A 21,972-nucleotide genomic window follows, 5' to 3' on the forward strand; every position below is an offset into this window, starting at 1 on the left:
CTCCATGTTAGTCCTACATTTATTAATAAGTACTGTAGTTGAAGTTTAGATCAAATTTAGAATTGGTTCAAAAGATTTTTAACACATCATTTTGGGTTAAAGCTAATCATGGCTTAATACTGTATTGAGAAAATAGACATGATAGAACCCAAATTAAATGCTATCAAGTCAGTAGACTCTTCAGTGTAGAATCTCAATGATATATATTATGCTTCACCAATTCTATTTCTTCAATAATAAGGCTTCATTGGGGATTCATTTGCACTAGTTATGAATAGATAATATACTTAATTCATTCAGAGCTACAGTACAGTCAAGCTTGACGTAGTAACAGAGCCCACAATTTTGGTCGTAAAGGTCATAAAGCAGATCACCACATAACTTGACCAAATTTTATAATTTTTTTGTGACGGTTGTTAATTATATTGTTCACTTTAAGGTGTTTTTGTTGAAAATTGGAAATAAATACCAATTTCTGGCAAAAACATAATAAATTACAGTCATATAACCACATAGCTTGAAATATAAGCCAGCTGCTAAGCGTCCAGCATGCAGCATGGGGGAGGGACATTGGACCTTCAAACCTGGGTTGTAAGTCCTGTTTTCAGATCCATCATAACTTTGACTGGTTGCAAGTCAAGGACTTCCATCTGTATATGTTTTACAACTCACTTGTGTAGTAAAGAAAGATCAAGAGTTATATGTGGGTAAGTTTTTATTTATATAGCTGCATACCATTCCAAATTAATTTAGTCAATAAATGTCAGTTACTGAGTGTGTTCTGTACTACCAGAAGATAATAATGAATAAGTATATAATTATTCTATTACAATATTAATAACTCCACAGGACATTAAAATTGAAGACTTTTGAGTGACTAATTCAATATCATTTTTAGATGAGAGTTACTACACTATAATGTGTATATTATATAAAGGATAGTTGGATTAAGCTGATACGTTCAAAGATTACAAACGATAAATATTTTGTCTGGGTGTTAGTTAACATTTCTTATTCTCCAAGATAATGCTACTTGTTCATCATCTTCAATTCTGCCAACATCTAGTGGTGATTTGCCAACTTAACTATCCTTACATAGAATAGATAGGATTTCTATTCATCTTATTATTTTCAAGACTAAAGATCATTTCACTTCCATAATTATCTGCAATAAAACATATAGTACTGCTAAATAAATGTGTACTCAGGAAGGAGCTAAAAAATGTCAAGATGATAGTCACAATGAACCAATCAAAATCCCTTTTTATATGTCTCTTGTATATTCATTATTTTAATCATTTTGATTCCCCAAGCCAGACACTCATCCTGATAAATATTTTTAAAAGAATATCCAAAGAATCATTTTTTCCATAACATTTTTGCTTGTGCTTTATTGGTAGTCTTCTTTACTTTGTTTTTTTTGTATCTTTACTCTGATGCAATTTCCTTAAAAAATATTAAATGCTAAACCAAAAACTAATCTCATTAACTGAAATGAGAGTATTCTAGGAGAAAAATGCCTGCTAACGTTTTATTATTTTCAGCACTTTAGTTTCCCCACAATTATCCATACCACAAAATGTGACACGAATAAATATTTTGAAAAGAATATGCAAAGAATCTCACTAGCTACAATGAAATTAAACTAATTTCAGAATTATCCAGCAAAAAATAATAATAATCCACATATTTTCTTTCATAAATCTTTTGCTTAGGATGAAATTTAAAACTGATACTGTGATACATTTTGTTAAATTATTAACATATTACTACAATTTCTATGTAATAGGTGCAAGATATGAATCTGTGAGAAAATATTCTGGAAGATATAGGACACTATGGACTTTCATACCATAAATGTTGAGGGAGGGCCATCTGGCAAAGTTTTTTTGTACCAGAACTTTCTAATAGCAATAAGTAGGGTGTGTTGTTCAAGGACATGTGAGAAGTGGCTTTGTTTTCTGTCAAATTAGTCTGCAACTGCCAGTTTCTTCCCGCTTATCCTAGTTGGAGTTCTTGGCTAGAATAAGCCTCAGGACCTCTCAACCAGTACTATTTAAGATTATTTAAAATAAATACATTTTTTTTCCAAATCCTGACATTGGTATAGAAAGAAAAGATTTCTTTTAACTGGGAAAATATCAAAGAGGCATTGAGTTTTTAACGACATATTTTTCTGAGAGTTGGAAAATTACAATTAATGAATGATATCCCCATCTTGACAATTCCCTAGTTCTATGCTGAAAACATGGGCCTGAAGTTAATTCCCTCATACCTTCTGTGTACTTTCCCTAGATTATTATGTGCTCTATTTTTGTTAAGAAGGATAGCAGATATACAGTATTAAAATAAGAATGAATGAAATATCTTGCCACATGGTAAGAGAGGAAGAGAAAGACTAGGAAGTCATAATATTTAACTTCTCTTTCTTAATTCAGTTATATCTTCATTTAATTAAACTGATGTTTAATGCTATACAAAACTAAAACTGAAGGCCTCAAAAAACCCATAAACTTTGACAATCAAATGAATTAACACAGTGAAGCAATGTTAATTTTAATCTCAAATTTTAAAAAACTTATGCATCTTCTCCCGTGAAGACTTGTACAGTAAAGTATTGATTGAAGTTTGTCTAGAGTACTTTAAAAACATTTACAACAGAAAGAACAGACATTCCTGCCAAAGATTCAAAGAATAGGGCCCTGTCTATACAAATGGGGAGCCATTGCGTCATCCTTACTGAAATAAATTTGAATCAGTAATGCCAACCAGTATTTTTGAACATCCTTAAATTTATTTTTGGGAATGTGGGCTAAAGCTGAGAATTAGTATAAAACCAATTAGTACTAAGATAAAATGAAAAGGGAAGTACATGCTTTCTAAGTATGGTTAAAACCATACATTATGATGCCTCTTCATTTCTATATCATGTGAATGCTAATTGTAGCATTGTAATTAAACTGATTTTTGCTGGTGCTTGAGGATTTCAAACAATATTCTAATCTTTCTAGGCAAAAAATATGTAATTATTCCTCAAATTCATTTTGGAGTTTATGAAACTTTGTGTTAAAGTGACCTTGGAAAACAAGCATCTTTTAAGATTGTTGGCTCTTCAGCATTTATACTATGAATAAAATATTGAATAATCAAAACTTGTAATTTGAAACCTATGCCAGGTTACATTATTTGGTTGGATCCCAGAAGTTTTTTTATGAAAGGGAGAGTTACTGTCTGTGAAAGACTACTGATATAACTATTCAATATTTTATTTGAAATTCTGGTTTAATGGGCTAATTCTGGTGAAAGGAAGAGGCAACACTTGCTATTTCTCCAAAAGCTTAAGGTGCCCTCTGGGTCTTGAGGATACAGAAAGGTCAAATGCCAAAAATCCCTGCTCCCTTTGTAAAAGTAAGATGACCGTTTTGCAGGCTGCCAGTCAAAGAACAGTGCTGGCTAATGCTTTGTCTGATAGAGAGAACACTGACCATGTAGATGTTCTCCTAAGCAAGAACACTACTTTCTTCCAATGATATTAGACTGTGGGAAACTAGAAATCTCTGCTTGTTATAAGCAGAATCTCCAGACCATTGTGAACAAGGTGAATTTTTTTTGAATGAGTAACTGAATTATATGAGAATGGATCTCATATTGAACAATGTCATCATCCATGTGCACAATTACATAGATGCAGTCTCAAGACTGAAATAATACAATGTTGTATATAGAGATATTTGGCTTTTGGGGCAATATAATTTGCATAAAATGTGGAGCTCAGCTTTTTTCCTTCTAAAAAGAGCCATTTCTATCACCAGGTTAATTACAAATGCTTTAACAATAGGTTATTTCACGTTGCTCTTATAATCTTATATATTACAATAGAAACATTCATATTAAATGGGTGTGATGAAACACTGGTGGATTGGTAGGAATACTATTTTTTGTATTTATTGAGTTCTGTGATTCCAGAAGAATAAGCAGCATAATGAGTATCTTGTCCAAGTTTGCAAAAGAGAGCAATCATGATGGGATTTTGGTTTTTAAAGCAAAAATTATTATTTTTCAAATCTGTACATTGAGATGAATATTATAGAGTATCCTTCATTTCATTAAAATAAAAAAAGATGTGACAGTTGAGATGTTCCATGTTTTTGAATTTCTGCACTAAAATAAAGTTCCGCAGAGGAATCTTTCAAACTTTAGTCACAGACTGAAGATGTGGAGTGGGTTTTTTCCCAGAGATGATGCTTTCTTCTGGAGGAGAAGCAGCCACGGCTCATGAAACGGATCAGAGTGACCCAGGATGAAACTAGTTTCTTCAAGGTTGAAGCAAGTAGCAACAAGTGTGGTTATAGTTGTGTTACCTTTCCAGATTGGAAATTCTTCCTACGTTCATCCACAAGGTTTGTTCAATTTCTAGGGCTGAATCTTTTTTTTCTTTTTCGTTTTCTCTCCCTTTTCTGCCTGTGTCTATGTGCAACAGAGTTAGAAAGTTGAAAGCTAAAAAGGTTGTCCAGGGATGTTCTTTCTCCATGCAATAAAACAAGTATTTCAGTATGGTTAATCCACACATCAGCATTAGCAGCAAGTGACATCCATTCCTGACTGTTTTAGAATGTTGACTCCTTCTGTGTTTCTGCATGTGTGTATGTGTGTGTGGTCTGTCTTGTGGCTCTCAGGAATGTTCATATTTTTAAAAATCCATATATGACAAATCCAGTATTAAAAAGATCAATATATTACTGTTGAAAACATTGTTTTTGTGACTTTTTCCTCTTTTTGTATAAAAAAATAATAAAAATAAACATTTATCTCACTATTATTTACATAGTCCATGCGTGTAGAATCACTGCAAAACAAAAGAAAGCAATGCATGTTTTAAAACAGGCAGGCAGGCATTTGCGTCACAGACAGTTTCATTAAAATTCAGTTTTTAAAAATATGTCCTTAAAGAGCAGTAAACAAGGCATTTTTGAAGTGCTGTTAGGAGACACGTAGACAAACCTTGAAACATAAAGAATCTGTATTTTCAGTGTTCACAGCAGATGTATGAAGACATAAAGAGAAAAGCATATTTCCTATTTCTCTTTCAAAGACAAATTGCAAAGTATATTTTAGAAGTAAGAATATGTCATTTACATATGTTTGATAAGAGTTGGGGGAGATAGCAAAGAAACAAAGGAGTTCATGAAAGTCATCCTATTATCTGTGTTTTGCTGCTGGATACTAAAACTAATGCAAAGTAGCAAAATGGCTCTTGTTATTTTGACAGTGAACAATTGTGCTTTTCAACCTCAAGGCAATTAGAAGGCCTCTTTTACTTATGAAGATCAATGTATGTGAATTAAAATGTGGGTAAAGAAAGTTTTTATGTTAAAGAGGAAAGTTGTTGCTTCTCTGCCAGAAACACTCCTTCCAGTCACCTGAGCCAAGTTCATGGGCTTGCTTAAAACAAATGGTTAAAAGCACATTAAAAATAAATATAAAAGCAACTGAAAAGGAAGATGCAAAATCATATTGAAACTGAAGTAAAGCCAGATTTTTATGCATTCCATATATTTGCTATTGTTAACTATGATTTGAAATTTGACATACATAGGAAGTATTTGCTTGTCTCTGACTTAGTCATTTTTTATATTGGTATTATAATACACAGCCATAAGACCTGTTCAGCTGTTATGAAAATGAGAAATTCAACTTGTGTTCAAGGCTTGAGTGTATTAGCCTTACTTTCTCTATGAGGAAGGTAAACACCTGCAGTGGAGAGACTCTTCCATCCAATGAATAGCTCCTCCTTAGAGGTTTCTGAAAATCAGAATAATCACATGAAGAGCCTCTCCATTCTACACATGGGACGCAATACAAATGGGTCATCCCAGGGCAAATCAACCGGGCTATGAAAGCATAAAGATCCAGATTTACTTCAGCTTATTTAGTTGCTTACAACTGAATATACTATGCTGTTGTTCTTGCTTAACAACAATCCAAATTCAGGACAAGAAAAATGTAAAATATATTTATAATACCTTGTGCCAACATCCTGGTACCGGTAATCCATCTGGACCCTGTAACGAAATGAAGAATCATTTTGTATTATTGGTAAACAGCTAAGAAACAAATGCCACTTCGTTCATGATGACTCTGGAAAGTCTACAGCAGCTACTATGAAGAGCAGCTAATGTGAAGACCCATGCAGAAATCATGTGTCGGTTTGAAAAAAAAGCAGTATATCGGAACAATGTTCCATTAGTTAATAACCATTAAAACAATCAAATATCTGGGTTCTCCCACACATTAATCTTCTCAAGGTTTTTTGATTTATGGAATAACATGAATCTTTGAGGTAGGAAAAGCTATAGTGTAGCTAAATCCACCTGTGCAGTCTGTAGGAAGTACCATTGAATTTAACTCCACAGCAGGTTCTGACAGAAGTTTACAAAGGCTATATCCTTAAAATGAGAGTGGGAGCAATGATTAGAAAAGTCCTAGCATTTTTTTTTATTCTTCATGTCCATGTTTTCAGTTTACAACTATCAATTGGAGGGACATACTTGATACACTAGCTATATAAACATTAGAACAGCTATGTACAACATGCTCAAAAGCCCCTCAACCAATTTTGCACAAACAAGATGTACTTCATAAAGCTTGTGGCATCTAGATAAAAAAAGTCTGGAATAAAATACAATGTGAAACTATTCATGGAATTTGACATCAGATTTTAGAGTTTGCAATTTTCTCCTAAGCATCTGATGGAGTAATTTAATGGCAACCACTAAAGCTGATGCATCACTGATTACAAAATCTGACTGATGAATCGGAGCAGACCCAAGTTTAAAAAAAGAACAACTAAAGTCAACCATGATATTCATAGATGGTGGAGACTAGAAGACGACCCACAAAGCATATCCTCCCAAACCATAATTTTGTTGAGATTTTCAGAGTTTATCCTGAGCATCTGCATGTAGCATTAGCTGTTTTATATAGTTCAACCAATACAACCTTAATAATTCAATGAACTAAGTAAGATATGTATTGTTCAAAGGGACAATGGTGGGATCAAACAAAATTTAAAAATATCTTATGAAACAAATAGGAAGTAAAAGAATGATTTGAAATGGTCCAGTTTTAGGTTTAAAAAGAAATGTCATGGTGCTTTGAATCATCTCCATTTCCCACTAATTATTAAGATGTTGTGACAGCTCCTTTCTCAGGGGCAAAGCATAGATAGAGAAGAAAGGAAAAGCAACTACCACAGAAATCAAGGAACCCTTAATATTAACACAAAAATAGCCATACATTATGAACATTTGGCTGGATATTATTGCTAAAACACAGATCTGTATACTTGTATCACTGCAGCAACATATAATATGTCAATTAAATGTCTTTGACAACATCCTGTGTGAAATCACAAGTGAACTTGTTCAGATGTTCTTTATGGTCTAGCAGATTCTGCTTTTAAAACATTTTAAACTCACTCACACAGAACAAATAACTTGCCTTTGTGACTGGCTGTGTTACAGAATTTTGTTTCCTATACTCAAAGTAGTAGGATGCTGAGCCAAACATTGACTTTTAAGACGGAGTACAGAAATCCCAAATGGAAGATTTTGAGAAAGGTGGGGAGCAAAAATTATACACAATGGCTAGATCTTGGGAATGTATGGAATCTGTGTGAGGCTCCTAATTTGGCATAGTTTTCTAAATTCTATGATTCAGATTTCTGCTTCTTGGTACTTTTTTAAATGGAGAAACCACAGACTCAAACTGAACCCTGTACCATACCTAGCTTTTGTATGGAATGCCAGGGAAGCTGGGTCAAGCTGCTTCCAGAGCATGCATTGGGAGAAATGTTGCTTGAGAACCTACATTTATCCCTTTAATCCTATGTCTTTCAGTGGTACCAGATGCTACAAAATATATACTCAGGCTGGGAGGAAGGGAGAAAATGGGAATATGCAAGCAGAAAAAATCATGCAGGAGGAGGAAGGAAGAGAAAGATACTGTACCAAAGGACAGAGCATTTCCACACCATCCAGTTCTGGTAAACCTGGTTCCCCTTTAAAAATGAACTGTTAATTGAAAATGGAGAGAAGGTTAATAGGAAAGGAAGAAGGAACAGAAATGAAGAAAAATTCAGAGGTTGACTGAAACCTTATAGCTGAAGTGGTCAACCTCCCAAGAAGAAGCCGCCTAGTGATAGTGCTGTGACCTAGTGGAGCTGCCCAATTTCTTTCAAACCTAACCTTGTTTTGTTTTGTTTTAAAGGGAGGGAACAGGAGCAGAAGGAAGGCCAATAATCAGAAGTATTAGCATTCACATAGACACTTCGTTCCAAACAGCCTCTCTCTCCAAAATGTTTTGAAATAGTTTGCTTCTTATACTAAAGTTTTCAAACACATCAAGAATATCCCTCCCCGTCCCCAATAATAAAATCATACCACTGGGCAAGGCTGATCTAATCCAGGAGGGCCTGGTTCTCCTTTTTGTCCCTTTGCTCCTTTTCTGCCCGGCAATCCTCTTTCTCCCTATTGACATTAAAATAAAAAGATAAACAAACAATAATGGCCAAATGCCCAAAATTTCACAAAATCAGCATACACATATTCTTGACTGTAGTCTTATAGTAGAATTGGTAATTCTAGGAGATTATGACTTCTGAAAACATTTTATTTAAATCTGGGTACCGTAGGTAGCTTAGATGCTGTTCTGCCAAGCCTAAATTTGATCTATAACTTGCAATGAAGTGTTTACAATGTGGTAAAATAAAAATGTTGGCTTAACAGAACTATGAATTACATTATGACTTATATTCATTCTTAAACATTTTCCTATACAAAATTAACATATCAAGGAAGAGGATTTAACTTTATACTGTATGTTTTTGGTAAGACAAATTCCTAGAACCAAGATGTTTTATGAAGGTATGGGAATAAAATAAAAAAGCACTAACATGTGTATATGTGTATTAAAAATATAAATTTTCCAGTACAAAATGTGCAACCACATATGGTTTTAATTATGTGAATTGTTTGAATTTAATATGTTGAGTTGGTCATTAAGGTAAAGGGTAATATTTGTACAAAATACTGTGCTAATAGATTCTGCCTTGTTAGAATATAATATGATAAATTATTTATCTATGCTTAATCCCATTTAGATTATATGGGAGAAGAAAGGTGCAGAGATAGCTTTTTTGAAGAACTGAAAACAAGATAAGAACTTATTCAGAGAATTAGAAATGATAACTACCTTTTCTCCTCTTTCACTTTTTTCTCCTTTTTCTCCTCGGAGGCCAGGGAAACCCTAGAAAAATAGGATGGCAACATTTAGAGTCAAATACATAAGAATAGTATTAATCATAAAGCAAAAGACAACACATTGCTTTCTTTCAAATAAGTATAGCCAAGAATCACTCAGAGGAAAGAATAAACATTTTTTGTGTTGATGTGTGTATGCATAAGGTTGCACACCCACAGAGACATGCATACGTGCACACATACACAACAAACACAGTCATACAGAATTATACACTTAATAGGGGTTCTGAAGTGTATAATATCCAAATCTGTTAAGAAACCACTAGATGGCACAGAACTCAAACTCAATAAACAAAACAAGAGCACTGTATTATGACATGGTAGGGGCCATATGAGGAAGGCTGATATCTATGATTCAAAACAATGTGTAGTTTAGAGTTCAGTTTTTAATTTACCCAGAAATTATGACTGATAGCCACTGTAATCTAGCAAACAGAAAACCTGGAAGACTTAATCCCAGGCATCCTGCTATCTTTCCGTTTATGTCTTTTATTTATAAAACAGAAGTGAATGAGCTACTTTAGGACTGCTCTTTTTTTTTTCAAATATTCAGCTGAAGGAAAAAGTTTATTGTAAATACTACAGATATCTTGCCTAACAACTTTAATTGGGACCAGCAACGTTGTTGCTAATCTAAGTGGTTGCTAAAATGGGAAATTAGGTAACCTTAATTGTGCTTTCTGGCTGGAAAGAGACAAGACCACTCAGTTTCACACTTCACTTTTGTTCGCTTCCTAAACACTGTCCTGCCTTGGCAGTGCTCGAGTGCCTGCTTACTATCTTATACACACTGAAAGCAAAGCAAATGTGCCAGAGCCTAGGCTGGGAGCCATGGGTGCACTACCAAAACAGCTTGCAATAGTTTCTTCCTCTCCATTCTCTTTGTTCTACGGGGAAGGAGAAAGCAAGCAATTTCTGTAGAAAAATTGTTTTGCTTGACCCTTCCTCCCATCCCCACTCACAAAGTGGAGAGATTGTAGAGGGATTTCAAGAGAGCAAGATGCACATCAACAGCAATGTGATTAGAGTTGTGGATGCACTACGAGGGAGGGTGGGGGAGAGAAAGCAGTTTCTGTAGACAATCTCCTTTGACTGACTCCTTCCCGGTGTTGGTGGCATCATCACATTGCTTTTGGGGTATAGAACAGCAAACAGCTTGCTCTTTTGTAATTCCTTCCTCTACAATCTGCTTTGCAGATTGGTGAAAAATTCAGCTAAGGCACACGATAGTGTTTACTGACTATAATGGTAATCATGTGCGTAGGAAAGGCTGTGAAAATCAGAAATGATTGGAAATTGGTTGTAAACTATTTCTTTTAGCACTGTCATAATATATTCCCAATGAATTCCCAAGGAGGCATAAAATTATATATATAATTTTATATATTTTATTATAAACAAAGCTACATGAGACAAAAGGACAAAAAGCAGAAGAGGATAATTAGAACTAAATTAGCAGAATTAAAACTCTAACCTTTTTGCATGTTATTAAAAAGTATATAGGAGAGTCATAAGTGACTCATTCTTCATGAACATTTCTACAACTCCACAAGTGGTAGGCCCATATTAAAATGCCTATGTAGTAATCACAATCCAAATTTCTTGATAAACCAAAGCAGGATTAAACAAGGTTGAAATATTGGGCAGAACATGGGTTCTGGAATTATTTTTAATCTCTTAATAGTAGCTTCATTTTGGGTTGCATGGCCAGAAAGGAAGCTCAGAATAGAGCCATCAAGACTTCTGAACCACCATCCACTTTCCTTCCATTGGAGCAGAACAGGGTATTAAATGGGTGTTGGCCAGATCCAATCTATGTTTGAATGTGATCACCTTCCACAAGAGTCAGTATCATCCTCCAGGGATTCTTGGGACTATCCATTATTGCTATTATATCCATAACAATGTGAAATCACAGCTGCCAATTTAGCTGTCATTGGCCTTCATACTCATCAAATTCTTCCCAATAATTTAGGAAGTTGTAATGTATTGGCGTAGTTAGTATAGTTGCAGATCCAAGCAATATGACCTTTTGTAATTGTTAGATGAAAATTTTGTCAATGTACAGGTTTTCTAAGTGCTGTCCAAGATTTTTTTGGTATGGCACCCAGCGTGCTGATAACCACCACAGCTGGATTATGCCATAATCTTTCAATTTCAATTTTCAAATCTTGATATTTTGTGATCTCCAATTCTTTGTCTTCCTCTACTATTCCCTAATATTACCATATCAATTGACCATACTTTTTCCTTTTCAACTTCAGTTCAATCTGGTGTGTTATGAGCCAAAATTATATCAGTTTGTATTAAGAAATCCCACAATATTATAACCTGCTCATTTTTGATCACTTTTTAAAATACCAGTTTTTCATTACAGGCAGATAGTATTTTACAGATGTTCCAGTGAATCATTTTGACAAGTATATTACATCATTGTTTCTAATCAGTTTGCGTGATCTTGCATGAGCTGAGTATATGATGTACTGTTTCTTCCGCTTCTTTGCACAATCTGTACTTTGAATCATTTATAATATAAAATACAAAAGAAAATACTAGAAAAGATAGGGGAGAGAAAAGGGAAAGGAGAGCTGTAGAAAGTGAGGGGAAAAAGAAAGAAAAGGCATTGACTTCTACTCCCTGTGGTGCAATAGAACAAACTAGTAACATCAAACCTCAACTTTTTACTTTTACATAGTAGCATAAACTAGTCATTTCTATAATAACATGATTCTGGTCTTGACTGCATTATAGGAATTCCTCAACTTACGACCATAATGACGCCTGCCCATTATTGTCATATGTTACAATGGCCATAAAACAGGTCAGTCATGTGACCAACCCAATTTTACGAGCTTTTTTGCAGTGGTCCTTAAGCAAATCTGCAATCATTAAGCAAACACCACAGTTGTTAACCAAACCAATGGTTATGTAAATCAGGGGTCCCTAACTTCTGGGCTATTTGCAACCGGGCCACAGAAACAGTGGGCCAGCATAATGCATCCTCATTTGCACAAACAGTGGGCACGTTGTGCATGCGCACTCCATTTGCATGAATGGTGTATGCGTGTGTGTACACCATTGCGTAAATGGAGCTGCACACATGTGCACTTGTTAGCCACTCATGCATAATCATACCCTCTCCACCCTCCCCACTGGTCCATACTAAAGACACTGTGTAGGTAAATTACTGATTACTTACATCTAATCCTGGTTCCCCTGGCTTTCCCTGCATTATTAAAAAGGAGAAATAGAGAACATTGATAAGATGACAGTGGAATGGAACATTAACTGGGTTACGTTAAGCCTATCATTTATATTTTAAAAAATAACAAATCCAGGGGTATTAGTAGATTTAGCTTCAATGAGAGAATTAAGCAATATTCTATCTATCTCCTACTAATATTCATGTACTGTATTAGGACAATGCAAACCCTTATTCAGAATAAGTTTAGGTTCATCGGTCATTTTGGCAGGGCAAAAACAAAGCAAACATAATAAAAGGTTTTTAATTATTTTTGTAGATTCTTTTTTAAAATTATAAACCCAGATAGCAGATTTCCTCTTATATTTGATTTAGGCAACCTGGCTAAAATGCATCCCTGAATTTAAACTTAAGAAAATCGGTGTTGTCCCTTCTACAACTGTTTGCTTCCCTGAGAGAGAGAGAGCAGCCTTCTTTCTAAAAATGTAGATCCTGCTGGTATATACAAGAATTTGGACAGAATCAAATGCCCAATGCTCTTTCATGACCGAAGGATTTAATCTGTTATGGTATGCTAAATATATCCAAAATTTAAGTGACTTTATAGTACATTAAAAACGAGCAATGCGTTTTAATGATCTTTTTTTTAAAAAAATGTTCAGTTCTTACCTTCTCTCCTTTGGTACCTGGTAAACCAATAAGTCCAGGAGTGCCAGGAGGGCCCTAGAGAAAATGAAAATTATCAGGAAGGTTTGGGAATATCTCCTCTGCTCTACTGGGCGGGTTTCATAAGGCTCTCTTACTCACATGTGGTCCAGGGGGTCCTTTTTCACCTTTGTGGCCACTTTCACCTTTTGCACCCTTTGAGCCATCTGAGCCCTTAAAGGAAAACAAGTATTTTGATTAGACTTTCAAATAATCACACGCTATTTAATAACCTGTTTTACGTCTGCTTCATAAATCAGTTGCGTTTGCACAGAGTTCCATGGCACCCACTTTTCTCAAGGGAAATGTAAGATAGTATAGTCTTTAAGAAACATGTTTCATGTTATAACAATGTACCTTGAAAAAATTACTATTGAAACTAATTCATGCCAATTAATATTTTGTCCTCACTTAAACTAAAAACACCTCCCCCCAATAAAAAAGCAACAAAAATAATCTCCATATAGTCAGTAGAGAAAGTCCTGTATAAATCAATGTGTTTCTGTTCAACCGACACCTGAGAAAGTCATTCCACAATGTTTGTTAGCATTTCCAACATTTAGTACATTTCAAGATTGTTTAGTAGGAAATAAGCAAATGTAAGGTGTGCTCCCTAGCAGTGTAGAACTGAAAGCCTTCTTTAGAGAAAAACATTAGAATTTGCTGACCAAAGACTCCTTTGTAAATATGTACAATGAGATGTGCCTAATGCTTGCTTTCAAAACAGTAGGCTAAATATACAGTGATTTTGAGGTATCTGCATCGGAACAGGTTGAAATTAGATTTTTATGGGATGTATTTCCCCCAGTTTGATTCCTCCTGATTCAGGTGAATGTTTCCATAGACTTCTTGAACAATGTCTTTGAAAACTTATTGCAAAAGTTGTTTTATCAAAGAAATAAACTGCTATAGATTCCACTTTCTAAATCCATAACCAGAATTGATCATCTGAATAAAATATTTTATACTTGTATAGCCTGCCTACTTTTTCTTCAAATCAATGTTCTGTTGTCAATTAACTTCTCAATGCCTATCGTTTTCTTTCATCCAAGATCTACTTTACAATTATAAAATATATAAGACAACATATGATCTGTTATGTCTTTGTTTGTCAATATAGAGGTAGAAAGATTGACTATGAGCAGGCAAAAAAGGAGTGAGAATGACTTCCAACTTCTTGCTGTCTTCTCCAGTGACTTTGCTGATGGGAAGCTGCCAGGGAGTATAAAAAATAAATAAATCACAATTTCGTGATTGAAGCTGCTGGTGGCACTGCTGCGATGGAGGCAAAGTATTTGCTCTGTGATGCACTGTTTCAACTCATTGAAGGTTACAAACAGAAAAAACAGAACAGTTTTTAGCAATAACAGATTAAAACTTTTTATGACACACCTTTTGTCCTTGACTTCCTTGAGGGCCCTGTAAGATAACAATAGAACGTTTCAAAATAAGGCCTTTTTAAAGCTATAGGTTTATAGCTAATAAAAATCTTCAGATTTTTATATTAGTAATCCACTTGTGTCCCCTCTTATTGAAGGCGATTCAGTGCAGTAGAAGATTACGTGGAATGAAAAGATGTTTTTTCATTGTTCTTTGGAACAGCCTCACTGTTGAGATAATACTTTCCCACACTTTGATTCATTTTCAGAAGAGACTAAAAATTGAACTATTCCAAATAGGTTTTGTAGACCATCTGGGTTTGAAAGCTAGAAATGAGTTTTGAAGTCATGTTATTAGATAATCTATAACACTGCTCCAGGATAGGATGCAGAGCTTGGTCATAAAAACTGGATCCCTAGGTGGCCTGCAGAGTTTAGCGCCATGTACTGCTATTGATACATACATATACAGGGTCTCCAAGTAGCAACTTTAAAGGGTGTTCTTGATGGAGAGAATGGAGTGTGACCTATGTGCAGAAATTATAGACTCATAGAAAGGATGATGAAAGGAAAATATCTCAGCAAGTTATATTCCTTTGGGAATTTTATAAATAAATAAAATGAAGTAATAATGGCTATTAACGTGACACATATTAGTGGAAATATATGTACTATTGTCCCAGGTTTAACAATTAAGGACTCACCTTATGTCCTTGTATTCCTTGAGGACCCTAGAGACAACAAGTATTCATTTGTAAAACATTCTAAAATAATATTGGAGGTTTGAAACATTTGTACTCAAAATGTCAGCATTACAAAGCCGAATTTCCCCAACCAATTCCAGACATTTTCAAGATAACCTATACTCGCTGGGAACAGAGTAGTTGTATATCAACATTTGTGGGGCCCTATTACTCATTCCTGTTAATATTAATGTTATTATCAATACCGAATATGAAAAACGCAGTTCTAAATGTTTGTTACTTTGGTATGCAGGAATATGTTACCTTGTAATCAAAACTATTCCATTTTATTTATTTATTTATTTATTTATTTATTTATTTATTTATTTATTTATTTATTTATTTATTTATTTATTTATTTATTTATAACTTTTGTATGCCGCCCAATCCCAAAGGACTCTGGGCGGCTTACAAACAAAATATAAAAAAAACCATAAAAACAATACAATTTAAAACAACAATCATCCATCAAATTCATTCTAGTCGGGGCCGGACCTCAATAATGAGGTCAACAGCCCCAGGCCTGCCGGAACAGCCAAGTTTTTATGGCTTTCCTGAAGGCCATCAGAGTGGGTATGGTCCGGATTTAATCTCTCCCTTAATTTTATCTCTCAGATACATGGAAAACTGCTAATAAATATTTAGTTATATTTCTAAGCCAAGGCATGAGTCTATGGTTTAGCTTCATAATCACACAAACAAACAAACAAACAAGCACATGTTAAAGGTGGGTTTGGGTCCCAAATGTTGAGGGTATCATTCTACATTTGCCCAATAGTCAAGAAAATAAATAGGCATTTTATTCAGGAAAGTCTTTAAACACTACATAAGTAATCCTTGGGTTATGACTTTAATTGGGACTAGAATTTCCATTAGTAAGTGAAGCAGTAGTTAAGCTCATGTCAGAAGTTGCAAGGCCTTGCAGGAAGAAGGCTGGGCTGAGCAAACAGAGGGTCTGTGTGTATGCTCTGTTGACACTGAGATTGCCATCACCCCTTCCTGAAGTCTACAGGCCAGTTTCCTAAGAAGGATCTGAGGAGTGCGTGCTGTGCCTCTGTGAAGCCCTCATCCCACTACTTCTTTCAGTTCCATCATCACACAAAAAGCATCTCCTGAACAACTGCCATCTTTGCCCAGGGAACTGCTGCTGCCTCTTTGGCCCATTGCACTGTCCTCTTCATGGTCTATGGGTAATTGCTCCTTGAAGCAGAAGACGGGGCAGCTCTGCCCGCTGTCATGCTCTGCCAGTTATGTCTTGCTGCATCCTCCCTGGCTGGACCTGGTGAGCTCTCTTTGACAGATGAAGCACCACTGTGGCACTCACTGTGTGTATCCTGAGGATGCATCCTTGTCCAGCCCCTGGAACTTAGATCAGCAGTGGGGGAAGAAGATGACGAAGGTCAGCAGGAGGCAGCGACAGAGGAGGAGGGTGGCAAAGGTAGCCAAGCCAAGCAGGGTGGCCTAAAAGTCAGATATGGCGAGAGATAGGCAGGTGGGGGGACTTGAAGTAGAAGCAGTTCACACAGGGCAGGAGAAAGTGACCATGGGATCCTGCAACCTGCTGTAAATGTGGGCTGGTTGCTAAGTGCTCCAAAATTGATCACATGACCGCATTGCACTGGCCAGAATTTGAGGGCCAGTTGTAACTATCATTCATCTAGCAATGTCATAACTTTGAAGGGTTGCTGAATGAATGGACGTAACTCGAGTACTATCTGTAAATGTTTGCAATGCTCATCAAAGATTTTTTCCCCCCAAAATTCAAAGAGATCTGCATGATTGGTGTGTGTGTGTGTGTGTGTGTGTGTGTCACATAAACTGCAGAGTTGCAATAGCCCAGCCAAGCTACTTCTGCATGAAAAGGATTCTGGTAACACTTACCATAGGACCTGGTAGACCCGGTAGACCTGGCACACCAGGAGGCCCTGGTTCAGGTATGATCTGCACATGTAAATGACATTACAAATCTGAACTGTAAAACCACACATGAAGAAATTCAAAATGAAAAGTGGGATGTCATTATTGGAAAAAGCACAGCAATTAATAGATGGGGAAAATATTTTAAAATTATTCTTCTAAAGAGTGAGTCTGGCTACAGTATAGTGTTTTCTGCAAACCATGTATCCCCGTGATGCATCACATTTTTACAGGTTTAAGGGTATCCGTCTCTTCTCCTAGAATTGCAATTTTACTATAATATCATGCACTGTTTCTGGGTACATTTTTCCTGAAATACTCAATAGGTGCAAGTTCTACTACTCAGCAATAAAGGCTTCCAGAAAACAGCAGAAATGTAGGATCATTGCAAACAGCAATCCAGACAGGAGTTTCATATATGTGAAGCAATTGTGCATCAGAGATGGGCAACTTCTGGTGTTTTACCTTCATGTGGGTCTTGAAGTACTTTCTAACCAAGACTGTTGAAGATTTATCACATGCAATCACTTGCTATTTGGGAGTAAGTAACATATACTGCTTCCTACCTTAAAGCTATATTGCAGTTTAAAACATCTACCACCTTGTGGAAAATACCGGAATATATGGCTCCTTAGCCTCTCTGTATCTGGTAACTACAGCCATAAGGATTGTAATCGTACAAGCTCTGGAGAGGTGGTTATCTTCAGCTTTATGTTATGATCTTAAACTATTTTTCAAATGTAAGCAGCCTTGCCATCCAACTTAAATGAACAATTTCCATATAAATGACTTGATTCCAGATATGAAAATACCCTTAAATGCCCTGAAGACTCAGTGAATAGCAATAGCAGTTAGACTTATATACCGCTTCATAGGGCTTTCAGCCCTCTCTAAGCGGTTTACAGAGTCACCATATTGCCCCCACAGTCTGGGTCCTCATTTTACCCACCTCGGAAGGATGGAAGGCTGAGTCAACCCTGAGCGGGTGAGATTTGAACCGCCGAGCTGCAGTTAGCAGTCAGCTGAAGTGGCCTGCAGTGCTGCACTCTAACCACTGTGCCACCTCGGCTCTTGTGAAACCAATGAGTGATCATTTTAATAATTCTACATGAATTTTAATTACATTTTAACTGTATATTTTACTTTTTTAGAGCTACCTTATTGATCACATGCTCAGAAAAAGCATAAAAATTATGTTTATTATAGAAAATTAGATTACTGCTTTTATAACAAGACACTAATTTTGCATCTTGGCATATTTTGGTAGTAACTTGATATTTGGCAAGTATATAGTCAGTTGCTGACAACTTACAAGGTTTTGCTCGCAGGGTGTCCCAGGTTCTCCTTTAGGGCCATCAATTCCCTAAACAGTAATAAGAAATAATAATGTTATCTGAGAATAGTTCTAGATAAAGATAAAGGTAAAGATAAAGCTTCCCCCTGTCTGACTCTAGGGGGCAGTTCTCATCTCTGTTTCTTAGCCGAGGGAGCCAATGTTGACATTTCTATAGTCATATGACACCTGGAATGCTGTTAGCTTCCTACCGAAGTGTACCTATTTATCTATTCGCATTTGCATTCTTTCAAACTGCTAGTTGGGCAGGAGCTAAAACAAGTAATAGGAGCTCACCCTGTTGTATGGTGCTCAGGTTTTAAACCTGGGCTGACAGCTTTCCTGCTGACAAGCTCAGTTTCTTTAACTGCTGAGCCATTTCCCTCTAATTCTAGATAAAGGAAGACAAGTCACTTTGCTTTCGCTGGAAGTGTTATTTGAGCTGATTTTCCAATTAGACTTAGCAGAAGTTTTTTTTTGAAAGATTGCTTTCCTCTTGACTCTCATATCCATAACCAGATAATTATATAGTTTGAGAAAACCTCTCTAACATATACTGTTATCAGCAAGGGAGTCATGTCTCCACAGTGAATGGCAAAGATGGTCTGATGATAAGGAGTAATCAAATGGTTTCTTTGGCCAACTAGAACCAACACTGGGGTGGGCCAAACCCCATAGCTGCATAGCTATTTCACTCATCTTAAGGCATATGGCTCTCTAGGGTAGAAGATTTATTATCATTTACAAATACATTGACATATTTATATAAACTTTAACATAGTTCCTCTTTGTAGTGGCTTTTATCAAAACATTAACATATGAAGAGTGGAAAACTGAAGTAGTCAGTATAAAATGTACTGACGTAATATCTAACAAGAGGTTTCACTGAAAACTGATTTATTAGAAAGAAAATACTATATGTGATGCCAATACAGTTAGTATTACCTACATCCCAGTGGTGGGATTCAATTTTTTTTTACTATCAGTTCTGTAGACATGGCTTGGTGGGCGTGGCATGACTTGGTGGGCGTGGCAGGGGAAGGATCCTGTAAAATCTCCATTCCCTCCCCACTCCAGGGGAAGGTTACTGCAAAATCTCCATTCTTTCCCAATCAGCTGAGACTCAGGAGGCAGCGAATAGATGGGGGTGGGGCCAGTCAGAGGTGGTATTTATCAGTTCTCCGAACTATTCAAAATTCCCGCTACCGGTTCTCCAGAACTGGTCAGAACCTGCTGAATACCACCTCTGGTACATCCAAATCCAATATGCATGTGTATTTCCATAACGTTTTCAAGTAAAAAAAATATTAAATATAAATATAAATGGATGTGAGTGAATCCATTTCTTGTTTGTGCAAACTGGGAGGATTGTTGGTGTTCATGTAATATGTAGGTTACTTGCTTGACTGCTATATATGTTATTTATAATTTTATTTATTGTTTTAATGGTTAGCTGCCTTGGTTCACGTACTTGTGATGGGCAGTCACATACAGTACATTAAACAAATAAATGAAGTAAACAAATATATGTCTGACATTTATACATTTTTAAGCCACAAAAATTTCAAAACATCTCCTGTATTGAGGAATGTTCCTTTTATGGTTGTGGCTTGATTCCAAATTTTACATTGATCACTTCTACTACCAAATCTGGCCTTATTTTATAATTGGAACAGAAAAGAGAAAGAAAACGTGGATTCTAATTCAATTGTGTGCCAAGATCAATTTATAAGAAATATAGATGACTTAAAACAAAAAAAAAGAATGGCATTAAAGGGAGGATTGTATAAATTCTGGAAGTTTCATCATAATAGTAGAACAGAATTATTGTTGTGTATTAAGTAGTTCATCTGAAAAGCTTCAAACTAAAGCCTCAGTTATAAATGGACAACCTATGTGTTTCAGATGATATTTAGCCTTAGGATTACTACCTATGTTTTTTACCTAATCCAAAGTTATGTTTAGGATTTTGTGCCACTAATGTCAGTGAGAAATACACCATACAGTATTTATGGCCTCATCCTTCCTCCAATCAAGCTTTGAGAAGTATAGTGTAGGCGATGACCAGACTGAGCTTGAGGAAGGGTCAAACACATCATCAGTTTAGTCCAGTGGTGGGTTGTGGGTGGTACACCCCAGTACAGGCATACCGGAGCTTGCCCGGAGCACCGGATACCTTTCCACCTGCCCACCCGAGCTCCTTACCTGTCTTTTAAGGCTTCCGCACTTCCGCGCACGTGTATGGTGCGTACAGTGTCTGTGCGGCGCTCTGCAGAGCAGTTGGAGTGCCGCGGAAGCTTGCAGAGGTGCTAAGACGCATGCACACGCTGTGCGCATGCGCTGCATGCATCCACGTAGATGCCGCCGGGCCCGTTCCAACCGTATTGGTTGGAACAGGATCTGGAACCCACCACTGGTTCAGTCCCTTTGCGCCCACAAGAGATCTAAGTCCAGCCCACCTTGAATTCCATTGACTCTTATCTACTGCCAAATTGCTTGGTCCATTAGTAGTTCAGATTCTTCTAGAGAGCTAAAGTTTGCAATAAATGTTTGTACCCATTGAAATGCCTGGATCTTCTGACTTCCCAGGCACTTGTCATATAGCTAGGAGGAAAGGGAAATATGGTAAGCTTCCCTTAGTCCAAAAAGCAAAAATTGTTCAGGGGGAGTCTCACATATTTCCCCTTCTTCTACAACCCTTCTTAAAATGGCTGGCAAGGGGGGGGGGAGCTGATTGGATAGTGCCTGAATATGTTGAATATGTGAGTCAGAAAAAGAAACAGAGAGAGGTGTAATATAATTAAGAGGAACATCTTGAAAAGATGGCTGTCCTAGCAGTCTGTATAACTATGGTAATAGTTTCTCAGGGTGGTTTCCTTAGCAAAAGTTCAAAAGCTCCTGATCTATAGAATTCATCAGTAAAAAAAAAGGCTTGTTCTACTACAGATTACTATAATAAGCAGCCATATATTAGCTACTCTTTGACAAAAAACCCAAGTTGTTATTGAAGTCAGACCATACCGATGGACCAGATAATCCCATTTCTCCTCTCTCTCCTTTCTGTCCCATTACTCCAGGGTTTCCTTGCTCTCCTTTCAATCCTTTGGGGCCCTGTAAGTTATGAAACAAAAGTATGACACACTATTAATTGACCAAACAGTTTATCTCACCACCATTCATTTCCCTCTGAGATGTTCTAAGTCCCTCCCTGAAAAAGACTGGGGGGATTAGCTGGAGAGATTTTGAAGAGGAAATATCAAGCAATATATTACATACATATATCTGGAAGATAACCTTTAAAAAGTTCCTTTAAACTGGAATAAATTACTAATGCAGCCTAATACAAAGTATTCTCCAGCTATTCAAAAAAGAA

At 36.3% G+C, this 21,972-nt stretch overlaps 1 protein-coding gene across 1 annotated transcript in view; it reads right to left on the minus strand.

Annotated features, from left to right (window-relative positions):
- Nucleotides 1-4,616: 4,616 nt before the first annotated feature.
- Nucleotides 4,617-21,972, minus strand: part of LOC116523961 (collagen alpha-1(XXIII) chain-like) — a 54,180-nt gene continuing 36,824 nt past the window's right edge. Inside the window, exons 15-26 of the mRNA XM_032239054.1 lie at nt 21,621-21,710; nt 18,579-18,629; nt 17,231-17,290; nt 15,311-15,337; nt 14,620-14,646; nt 13,330-13,401; nt 13,192-13,245; nt 12,520-12,546; nt 9,253-9,306; nt 8,442-8,528; nt 6,024-6,062; nt 4,617-4,846 (exon numbers count right to left, since the gene is read on the minus strand). Coding sequence (XP_032094945.1) covers nt 4,844-4,846; nt 6,024-6,062; nt 8,442-8,528; nt 9,253-9,306; nt 12,520-12,546; nt 13,192-13,245; nt 13,330-13,401; nt 14,620-14,646; nt 15,311-15,337; nt 17,231-17,290; nt 18,579-18,629; nt 21,621-21,710 — 591 coding nt within the window. The 3' untranslated portion in view covers nt 4,617-4,843. The remainder of the gene's footprint in view (nt 4,847-6,023; nt 6,063-8,441; nt 8,529-9,252; nt 9,307-12,519; nt 12,547-13,191; nt 13,246-13,329; nt 13,402-14,619; nt 14,647-15,310; nt 15,338-17,230; nt 17,291-18,578; nt 18,630-21,620; nt 21,711-21,972) is intronic.

Source organism: Thamnophis elegans, chromosome 2 (assembly GCF_009769535.1).
Source record: "Thamnophis elegans isolate rThaEle1 chromosome 2, rThaEle1.pri, whole genome shotgun sequence".
NCBI classification, from domain to species: Eukaryota; Metazoa; Chordata; class Lepidosauria; order Squamata; family Colubridae; genus Thamnophis; species Thamnophis elegans.